Source organism: Pelobates fuscus, chromosome 4 (assembly GCF_036172605.1).
Source record: "Pelobates fuscus isolate aPelFus1 chromosome 4, aPelFus1.pri, whole genome shotgun sequence".
Classification (NCBI taxonomy): domain Eukaryota; kingdom Metazoa; phylum Chordata; class Amphibia; order Anura; family Pelobatidae; genus Pelobates; species Pelobates fuscus.
The window spans coordinates 239,751,574-239,763,875 of record NC_086320.1 but is presented as its reverse complement, the minus strand read 5'-3'; the positions used below and the strand labels follow the sequence as shown (position 1 = coordinate 239,763,875).

Sequence of the window (12,302 nt, the reverse complement as noted above, 5' to 3'; positions counted from 1 at the left end):
TCACACAGCACCCTAACACACACATCACCCTCACACAGCACCCTAACACACACACACATCACCCTAACACACACAGCACCCTCACTCACACATCTTCCTAACACATACAGCACCCTAACACACTCATCACCCTCACTCACACACACAGTACCCTCACACAGCACCCTAACACAGCACCCTAACACACACACACACATACACACACACATCACCCTTGCACAGCACCCTAACACACACAGTACCCTAACACATACAGCACCCTAACACACACAGCTCACTCACACAGCATCCTAACACACACTGCACACCTCACACACACACACTATACTCCTCACAAATGCACACTACAGCCTTCACACACACACACACTACACACAGCAACCCCCAAACACGCTGCACCACTCATACACACACAATACTTCCAAACATATATGTGTATATACTACAGAACCCCTCACACACATACTGCACCCCTAAGCATATTATGTTCCAGACAAACACTAGATCTGTATATACACTCTGAATACGCTATATACACACACACACACTCACTAGATCTCCTATACACACTCCTGAGTCCTTCAAACATACACTAGATCCTCTACATACAGACGCTGCACTACCTACACATACACTAAATTTCTGACATACACACTCTGGATCCCATATGCACACACTAGATTCCATGTAAGAAAACACATAGTGTCTCCATAAATGGGATACAGTGAGTATCCCAATTATGGAAACCCCTGAGAAAAAGTTTGTAGCAAACATAACGCAAGCATGTTATTAAATTCGCTTGTGCTGTGCAGAACAAATACAGGGCCCTTTTCTCATGCCCTGGAAGAGCATTGAACCAACATGCTCACTTTGAGATAGGGCGTGCTTGTCATTGGGGATGACAAAACACACCCTATCTGGCTCCGACCCTTTTTCAGTGGGCCGCTGTGAATAAAAAATGCCCGGGCCGAATTTTTTCCCCAGTCCGGCCCTGTGGGGAATTAAGGCTAGTGGATTGCTGGAGAGCATTAAATCCAGATTGCAAGAATTGCACACATTACTATTCACTCCACAACTGATACTCTCAGATTGATTATATCTTTATACAACAAGAAGCCCTTACACGTCTTAAGAAGGTGGAGATAGAAACATCCACTTGGTCGGATCATGGTCCGGCCCACATTTTGTTGGAGTCTCCTTTGTCTAGACCTAAGGAATGGACAAGGAGACTAAATGAAACATTGCTCTTAGATCCCTTAGTGAAAGAACAGATACATAAGTTGCTAGAATTTTTCTTTTTTGAAAATTACCTAGAAGGTATGTCCCCAGTGACAGTGAAGCCCATAAATGTGTGATAAGGGGGTGCTTTATTAGACTAGCCACACAGCAGAAAAAATGTATGGTAAAAAAAATATTAGACTTTCATACCCGTATTTCAGAACTGGAATCAGGACACAAAAGTATGCAACGTGATGATATAGAAAGAAAACATTTGGATGCCCGACGACACTTATCACACACAAACACAACGTACAACGCTCGAAACGTTTCTTTTATATTCATGCCAACAAGGGAGGTGAACTCTTAGCATGGATTTTAAAGGGTCAACAACCACTCACTCAGGTACATAAACTGAAACTTTCAACAGGTGGTACTTTTCCAAAAGATATTAATTAAGAGTGTCACTCTCTCTATTCTTTGTTGTATAATATTTCTAAAGATAGACCACAATTATCTCATAAGATTGAGAAATACTTATCAGAATATACCCCTAAATCTGTGACGCCAGATATAGGGAAAGTATTAGATTTTCCTATTACTGATAAGGAAATATGTACAGCTATTAAGATGGCCAAGACGGGCAGGGCACCAGGACCAGACTGATTTACAATAGGCTATTTTAAAATATTTAAACATTTATTAATTCCTAAATTAAAAAGGGTATTGACAAATGGGAAGGGATTTAGTTCAGAATCTTTACGAAGTAGGTTGTTAGAAAAGTATTCACTGAGGGCTTAGTAGGTAATTTTGACAGTTGCAGGAGAGGAGTCATAGGGGGTGGGGGATAAAAACCTGCTAACAGTTTAATTGATATGTTTTCTTGAAGAAGTGAGTTTTCAATGATTTTTTGAATGAGTGGAGACTGGGTGAAAGTCTTACGGAGAAGGGGAGGAAGTTCCACAGAGGAGGTGCAGCCCTGGAGAAATCTTGAAGGTGAGCATTAGAGGTGGGAATACGGACAGAGGATATATGTAGGTCTTTGGCAGAGCACAGGGGCCTTGATAGGACATACTTGTGTATTAGGGAGGATAGGTAGGTTGGAGCAGCATTATGTAGGGACTTGTAAGCAAGTACCAGAATTTTTAATTGAGCCCTATATCTAACTCAAAGCCAATGCAGGGACTGACAGAGCGGGGAGTCGTGGGAGGTGCGAGCGGACAGGAAAATGAGCCTCGCCGCCGCATTGGTGCAATCTGGGAACACGTAAGACCACTGAAAAGGGGATTGCAGTAGTCAAGGCGAGAGAGAACAACAGCATGGACCAGCACCTTAGCTGCATCTGGCGTTAAATAGGGGCGGATTCGCGCTATGTTTTTGAGATGGTAACGACAGGATATGGCGATTGATTGAACATTAAGGGTGAAGGAGAGGGAAGTCAAAAAGAACACCCAGGCAGCGAGCCTGCGAAGTAGAGGTGATGGTAGCGCCGTTGATTTGGAGGGAGACAGACACGGGAGTGGTAACACTTGAGGGAGGACAGACCAGAAGTTCTGTTTTGGACAGGTTGAGTTCAAGGAAGTGAGCAGCCATCCAGAGAGGCAGTCAGAGACACGAGTCAAGATGGGCAGAGAGAGATCAGGAGAGGACAGGTAGATTTGCGACAGGTAGAAATGATAACGGAAGCCAAAGGAGCTGATGAGTTTACCAAGGGAGGCGGTATAGATAGAGAATAGTAGGGGACCAAGGACAGAACCTTAGGGGACGCTGACAGAGAGTGGTTGGGGGGAAGAGGCAGATTCAGAGAAAGAAACACTGAAAGAGCGCTGGGAGAGGTAGGAGGAGCACCAGAAAAGAGCAGTATCCCATACACCAAAATTATGGAGAATGCGGAGAAGCTTGTTGATGATCAACAGTGTCAAAGGCAGCAGAAAGATCAAGGAGAATTAGGATAGAGTAATGGCCGTGAGATTTAGCAGCAATTAAATAGTTGGATACTTTGGTCACAGCCGTTTCAACAGAATGACCAGCGCGGAATCCAGACTGAAGGGGGTCAAGCAGAGAGTTGGATTCGAGAAAGTCAGTCAGTCTGGTGTACAGAACTCTCTCGAGGATCTTGGAGGCAAATGGCAGTAGCGAGATAGGGCGGTAGTTGGATGGGGAGTTGGGGTCAAGGCTGAGCTTTTTCAGAATTGGGGTTATAGTTGCATGTTTGAAGGGTGAGGGAAATGTGCCAGAGGAAAGGGAGAGATTGAAAATTTTAGTGAGAGGAAGAGCAAGAGAGGGAGACAAAGTGCAGATGAGATATGAGGGAATAGGATCGAGGGAACAGGTGGTGGCTGGTGGGACAGGAGGACCGGAGCAGAGCACCTATCTCCCTCCTTAATGTTGACATTAAACTTTTCACAAAAGTTATAGCTCCTCGGTTTCAAATGGTAATATCTTCCCTGATATATTCAGATCAGACTAGTTTTATACCAGGGAGAGAGGCTAGAAATAGCACTCTAAGACTTTTTTCATTACAACTTCAGGCGCAAATAGGCCATTACTCCTACTATCTACTGATGCTGAAAAGGTGTTTGACAGAGTAGGCTTTTATGTTTGCTACTCTTCAAAAAATGGGTTTTGGTGACAATATTCTGAAATGGATTGGAACACTATGTAGCTGCCCCAATGCAAAAATTTTAATTAACTGATAGCTTACCAATTCATAACTGAACATGACAAGAATATCTCCTATCACCATTATTTGTGCTTACTTTAGAACCTCTCTTGGCACCGGTCGGAGGAAATCAAAATATCACTGGCTAAGGCTGGAAGGGAATTCAACATAAGGTTGCGACTTATGCTAATCTTTTCTTTTTTTGTTTCTAATCCTCATGTTACCCTTCCCAGTCTGATGCTGATATTTACCACCTATGGAGACTTGTCAGGATTCAAATGAAACCTTTTCCAAATGCGAGGTATTAAATGTGTCAATACCCCTGAAGAATAGAAGCTTTACACACTCTTTTTCCTTTTCGCTGGTGTCATCATAAGATGAAATACCTGGTAGTATAGATAACAGAGAATCCGAATAACTTATATTACCATAATTTTCTACCCGTTTGACTAAAATCCAAACTGATTTGAAACAGCGGCCACTGTCCCATATATCGTGGCTTGGACGTGTCGCAATTATTAAAATGAATATTCTCCCTTGTCTTTTATACCTATTTCAGACAATACTTCTTTGTTTAACTAAAGCATTTTTTGTCTCCTTACAAACTTCGATAATTAAATATGTTTGGAAGAATGAGAAATTGTGTTTATGCTATGACGTATTATATTGGAATGACACACCAACCCAAGACATAAACAATGGGTACAACTAGATAAGGAAGAGACAGACTTTTCTTTGCCTTCGGCAATCCAAAATACTAATATTGAATTACGTGATAAACATTGTTTAATGTCACCGACAATTCAAACACTTCGGATTTGGAAGAAGTTTACGGCAGCTTAAACATATTTCCCCCAAACCGAGCCCTCTGCTTCCTTTGACACATAATCGTAAGCTAGGCCTGCCATTTGATGCCTGCGATTTTCTTGACAGGAATGTTTTTATCCCAATAAAATGAGTACTGAGATCTGCAGGTCTACTGGAATTTAGATATTTAGTAGGCGATACTAAGCTACCTCCTCTTAATTCCTTCCGTTAAAGCTACAACACTACTATAATCGGTTACAACTACATAGAGAGTTGACATGGTTTGAAACTCTATGTTTAGAGGTCAAGTCGCAAGACAAAGCTATATCAATTCTTTATCCACATCTCCTGGTAGAAGATTGGGTGAAAAAATAACTTTTAAGAAAAAAAATGTGAGGAAGAAATAGAACACACTTTCAGTAATGCCCAATGGGAAAAAACGTTTTGATATTACAACATAAAAGCTCAATTTCTTCTAAACTTTATGAAATTAATTACAAACTTCTTTCAATGTGGTATCGAACCTCCAAATTACTTAATAGGATATTCCTGAATGTACTGTGATGCATATTTGGTGGAACTGTCCAAAAATAATTCCATTTTGGATTATGGTAAAATACACCATTTCTGAAATTTTAGGTGAAGTCCAACCTTTTAATGCAGATTTAGTACTTCTACATATGACCGCAATGCCAATATCTATCTATAAAATAAAAATAAAAAAAATAATCAATTTTGAGACACTTACTTAGCCAGTAAAACCAACACTTACTTAGCCAGTAAAATGCCAGTAAAACTCTAATATATGCCTTCTGGAAAAAAAAACATATACACCAACTAAGGAACAATGGCTTGATGAGATAGAAGAGATTTAAACTGCAGAAGCGATTCAGATGTCTATTTTAACACCACAAAATATTTAAATACTTGGTACCCATATTTAGAATATTTAGTGCAGGGTAATAAGATTAATGATACAGAGGTACCTCAAAATTTAGGAGGTGGTGATGAGCAGAAAATTGTGACATAATAATCCTTTCTTCCAACTACTTTTATAAATACGATTCAACTATCTACTTCATCTACAATTTCAATGTTTCTGTCTTTTGTTTGACTTTAATTTATATTTTTTCTTGTTCTTTTTAATTGTCATTCAATTGACTACCTTACAATATTGAATTACTTCTAAATTGACATATGACCCAAAGTCATTAACATAAACAAAACAATTTAACAAGATGTAAAGAGTGATACCAACTGAGTTATTTCCTTCTTTCGAGGAGCAAATGATTTAGTTTAGGCCTTATTTTATTTTCAGAGATACATTTACTACAGTTATTCCCTGACGTAGATTGGATAAATCAAAGAAGGATACTATTTCTTCTGATATATATATAATAATAAAATAATATAATTTACATATATTTCTGTGTTATTCATATTAACATGATAATATGCCATGATATACTGTTTGACTTTTTGCAATCTTTAAAATATTGGAACAGGTTATTCTTATGAAATATTATATCTTTTAATACTATATTGATTAATAAAAAAAAATTGATAGGGAAAAAAAGCTTCTAAAGCTGCATCCTTAAGGGGATAATTAAAGTAGCAATCAGGTGTCTATGTTTAATAAACATGCTTTCAATTTCCTGTAAATATACTAAAAAAAAAAAAATACCCAGACCATTTTTAAAGATATACAATGAATCTGATGAAGCAATTTTTTTTAGGCTGAAAGTTCTGTATATTATTGTTCTTACTACAAAGATGTCTTTCCTTTTCTGTTGGAAAAACATTACTTTCTTCAAGTCTCTATAGATGTAATTTTTACAGTATGGTTAAAGAATATTTCACCGGACAGCTCTTTATAAAGCCCCACACACATTTGCTTAAAATTATCATCACATGAAGGCAACGTTTCTTTCATCCTCAATTTTAATTTTGTATTATATAGGTTTTTTTTGAACTGGTATCCAAAAGTGTACTGCATATATCATATGTCTCAGTCCTAATTAGAGCGTGTTTTGCAGCTTGACATTAACAACTTTGACATTAATAACTATACACTTTATATTAAATCTCATCTACCATTTGTCTACCAAATCCCTTTATTTATCCAAATACTCATGTACAGCTGTAGCATCCTGTTAAACAGTACATACAGATGACACACAATTAAGTAAGGTAATATAGACATGGGACAACCAAAGCCTTTGGCATGAACATTAATAAACTGATTAAAGAGAAATAGACCCAGGACAGAAACTTCAGGTACTCCTAGCTAACTTAAAACTTTCCATTAACTACTCTCTGCGCTCAATCTTTAAGCCAATATTCTATCAAGGAAGAAATTATTTATTTGTTCATCTAAATCATTTATTTCAGTTTTGTACAGTAATCTTCTTTAGATAATATCCACTGCGACATCTTCATCTATTTTTCTAACCTATTCATTGAAGGCAATTTAGTTAGATTGACATATACCTCCTTTCATAAAGCCAGCAATTAACTATGAGCTATTATAGAGATCTATTAATAATAGGCATACTTTTTAGAAAATGCACATCTTCTGCATTGTGTTTTCTGGAACCTAGCGAAATCTTTACACTAACTCCAACTTAATATAGATACATTGGAATCTTCTGTAATTTCCTAGTATATATGGACTCCTAGAACATTCTCTAAATCCTTCTCATGAAGTATGTAGGCTGTTTCCTGAAAATTTCCTGAAACCTTGAGAAGATATTCCACATTCAATGCATAATTCACGATACATAAACAAAATAAACTCTAAAAACAAATTATCGATGGATAAAAGAGTGTATAAAATAAGAAAAAAATATTTTAACACAATTATTAAGCAAACTGTTTTGATTTTAGAAAAATTAATTTCACTTATATTTTGACAAAATATGCATTCAGTAGCCACAAACAATTTTAACTGAATAGTAAAGAAAAATAAAATTACTTACCAAGCTTCCCAATGCTAGCCACCAAAACCCACAAAGTTAAGATGTAAGGCACATGGACACTTTCCCATTCAAAAGTAACAATTTGGTAACTGGGGACACTTGAGTTGGAGCCCCCGCTATTTCTACTTTGCACCGATGGAGCGCTTGCCCCCCCATACATCACACACCACAACATAAACAAAATAGAAATTTTTAAGGAATTCTGCAGAAACATGCTGCTAGGTAGGCAAAGATTCCCAGTTTACAAAACTGTTCAAATTGTATTTAAACTGTAATCCTTAGTTTATCTGTAGTACGCTTTCTTCTTTTATCACTGTGTATACTGAATATTGGATTTTTCCTTTTCTGTAGCTTTACACGAATGCCCTTTTATTGCATTTTATATTGTAATATATTTGCTTTGGAAATGTAGGTGTGACTTCAAAGACTTAAAAATGCATAAATGATTCCTTTGTCTATGATAAAAACTGCTGAAGTCTCTGTCCCTCAACAGACCTTTGAAATTTACATAAGCAGAGTCAGACAGTGGGTTGGGTAAAATGTAATTTAGACATTGAAACAAAGTTCACCATTAGATTTGGGTGCAAGGGAAAACATTTTCCAAATTTCCTCAGGATTTACTTAAAGCATTAGATTTGCCTAATTTGAAAATCTTTCATGAAAACATTGTAAAGCACTGTGGATTATGTTGACACTATATAAATGCCAATAATAATACTAATAAAGAAAATGTTCATTAATGGAATTCGGACATAGTGATCGCTAATTGCAATTTGCTATAGCCCTTTAACCTGTATCAAATTTCTATAGTTTCATCACCAAAGAAAAAGTCAGGAGTTTATTCACTACAACTGTGTATTTTACTGTAAAACACTGAGGAGTTTATTCATGAAATGGTGAATTTAAAAATAATTAAGCTACGTAGAAAATAATTTTCAGCTGCACTATAATCACATTTGGCTAGTTTTGCTGGAGCATTGCCAAATTTTTCTTAACAATTTGAGTTATTATTCAAACTCGGCTATTATGGTCTAGATCAGGGATTGACAACCTACGACATGCATCCTATGCTTGGTACTATGCTTGGGTGCCTATGCATGGAATGTGAGCCTGCCAGACCCAAATAAGCCAGTTTGGAAAAAGGAGAACTTCTCCTAGCTACTCCCTGTGAGAACATGGTAGCCACAACATTTGCTTACTTGTGCTTTGATGCTTCTTGGAGAGTTTGAGCTTTGCTGCAGGCTACCATGGAAAAGATGCAACCACCAGACCACCAGGGTACAACAATGATTCAGGCCCCCTCTCTAGCAAAAGGTGGACAAGAGGGAGGGGGCATAATAAATGTTATAATAACTTTAATTTAATGCATAAGTAAAGATCCCACACCCACAATCCCCACACAACACTACAGACAGCGATGGCCGGATTAATATAGGGGCTGATGGAGCTGCAGCTTCAGGCTCAAGGCCATGGAATAGGCTCATTACTAAAAAAAATTTGCTACTCTTCACATGTGGATGTAGTGGAACAAAACTTGTGTGGACTGGCTGACAATGAAATTAGTTAATGTAAAGCTGACTGTGCGCACTATTCAAAGGCTCTTGCTGCTTCAGTCTCTCTAACTCTGTGGCATGTTCCCTTTCTTCTACATTCACTACATACACCTTTCTCTGCCCCAGACTGTATAACAGGAGCTTCTACCTGCTAGTAAAAAGGTAAGGAGAGGAGTGGACAAGTGAGTCCTAGGGGACAGTCATTAGAAATCATGGAGCAAGCTCATCATTAGACGCATACAGCCTGACATGCATTCATGCCAGGCTGACCTAATTCATTGGGCAGCTTTTTGGGGCAGGATTGCCCCTTTGAGCAGTTCTGGTTACATGATTTGCATCAGTGGTCCACCCTTTTAATCCACCCACCAAAATCCTGCTTCACCAAACACTGCTGCTTTTACTTAAAAGATGAAAGTGAGACATTAGCATAGGGTATGTTTTTTCTTAAAGCTATATCCTGTGAGTTTCCCTCCAGCACCACCTCTACCAGATACATGGCGATTTTGAGGTATAACTGTTTTAGTGTTTTCTGTCGATATGATTCTATAATTAAACCCATGATAATTGTTAGCACAAGGCCCAATGGGCTCTTAATATGGCCCTGCAGAGAGCCACACATTTGTAATGCTGTAGGCAGCCCATTCCTCACACACAATACCACCGACAGCCCACATCACACAGACAAGTACTAAAAGCAATTTAAAAACACATTATTTTTTTCAATTTGGCAATTTTTATGATGACAATATTTAATGTGCACACAGTACATAATACTGCAGATTTACATGTCTAAACCGAGCATACAAATATGAGAGTAATAGGTTGAATACAATCTCATACAAAAAAAAAAAAAGAAATAGAGAACTTACATTATTAAAAAGCATCTCCATTGACATAATATGACCCAACATCCCCTAGTGCCTTTCCTGTGGGCAAGTATTTGATAACTTTCTCTTCAATGGTTATTGGGCCAATAACTAACAGCCAATATTTGCTCCTGATCGTTGATAAAGTGGGTAAGTCAAATGATTCAAAACACTGTCTTTTCCTCTCCGCCGTAGGCTGCTTGGTAGTGTGAAAACTGGAGTAGGGTTTAATTTTACTTTTGTTTGATATTAGATTAAGTTAGATGCACAAACACTAGAGGTATATCCTTTAGTAAAGCGAAAGTAAAGTGAAAAGCACTCTGTGTGTTTTATAATAGTGGAGCGCTTTAGAAAAATACAATCAAGTGTAATTTACTATAAAATAGTGTTTATAAATCACCACTTAACTGTTAATAAAGTGCTTATTATAAGATATGTACAAATTCTCTTGCTTTTACAATCAAAGTGCCGAACAATAAAGTACGTGCCAGAAAGAAACAATCCACAAGTGTACATGGAAAGATATACTAAATTATCTTATCCACAATTGACAAAGTGCAATTTAAAGGTATGTCCAACCAAAATGCAATGTTAAATTTGTACAAACGTGGCACCGTATATTAATGGAAAAACTTGTATCTCAAACAGAAATACTCAAATACAGGCTTAGTCTTCCTTGAAGTGTATAATCTCAGGAATAATACAATGCAAGACAAATAATGGTGCAGAAAATCTGAAGCAAAAAATATAATTTCTACAACATCCATAGAAATGCTAACTCACAATAATTGAGTCTAAATATTGGCTCTAATTCTGCAGCCTTGGAGTCTTTATTGGTGAGGCCATCCCTCTCACAGATCATCACAGGTCGTCTGTATATATACCTCAAAGTATCAATCTATCACTGCTTCCTCTTGGTTTAAGCCTGTGTTCCACCCTTTCTATTGGCGCCTTCCAAGACTTGTTTCGATGCGATATTTCTGGGCATGAATCTTCCTCATATGCATTACAAGGAATTTCATAATAAAGTCCATAAAAATAACAGTCCTTTATCTTATATAAAATCAAACAATATACAAATGTGTCAAAAAGACACATAAAAGGTCAACCTTGTAAGAGTGGATAGGCAAGTTTATAAAAGAAAAACAAAGAGGGGAAAGGTAGCGCCACTAGAATATAAAAATGGTAAGCTGAAATCACATATGACAAACTGGAAAACTAAGCAATATGTATGCAATAGTAAAAAAGTCCAGAATGAAAAGTCAATAAGGTAGATAAATCTAAATGGGAAACCTGTCCTTGGAGGATGGTACAGTCTTGATAGTAGGTGTATTCCTCAATGTAGTACAAATAGGTTCTTGAAGTTTTTATGAAATAAATAAAAATGACAACTAATGGTGCAGTATGTCCCAAATGGGGGCTAAATACAGTATTGAAAATCTATATGGTCCTACTCACGTTTAGTAGAGCTATTGACTTAGCTCTAGTGTTGATAGCGTACAGTGGTACAATCCCCACTTATGGGATACGTGAGGTCTATGTAGTCTTGCTTGATATAGGAACCATATAAAAACAAAAATAAAAGAGACAGCAATAGTGCTTAAAGTATAAAAACCAGAGGTGAGATAATAAAATAATAAGTGGTTACTCACATTTGATTGAACAGACTAACTGTTCAATGAATACAGCTTGAGTGGTATAATCCCCACCTAGGATTTTTTGAAAAATTAAAAACCTTCTGGTACCAGGTAAAAAGGATGGTGACAATAGCAATAAAAGAAGTATATAAAAAAAGTAAAATGGCTATGTTGCAAGCATAAAGTGGACAAAATACCTTATTAAAAATACTGTTATATATAAAAACCACAACACGTTTTGCCGTTAGGATTTACAAAGTGGAAATCAAAAAGTGCAGCCTGATGGGTGCAGGTTTATATAGGGAATGTACAGCTTTAAAAAAGGGCGCCAAAATGACATCATAGATGCATTCATATAATATACAAAACAGAAAAATATATCTGGCATAAGTAATTTGTATATATATATATATATATATATATATATATATATATATATATGTGTGTGTGTGTGTGTGTGAGATGTTGCAATGTTGTTTAAAAACAAGGCTTATTTGTGATAATAGTTTATAAAAGGCATAGTCTAAAAGTAATTATAAATAGCAGTCCTAACAAATCATAATCATAATGCCTACATTATG

General features: G+C 37.0%; 1 protein-coding gene across 1 annotated transcript in view; it reads right to left on the bottom strand.

Moving 5' to 3' along the window:
* The window catches only part of SLC9A3 (solute carrier family 9 member A3), a 238,875-nt gene extending 230,876 nt beyond the window's left edge, over window positions 1-7,999 (bottom strand). Inside the window, exon 1 of the mRNA XM_063450618.1 lies at window positions 7,666-7,999. Coding sequence (XP_063306688.1) covers window positions 7,666-7,879 — 214 coding nt within the window. The 5' untranslated portion in view covers window positions 7,880-7,999. The remainder of the gene's footprint in view (window positions 1-7,665) is intronic.
* Window positions 8,000-12,302: the final 4,303 nt, after the last annotated feature.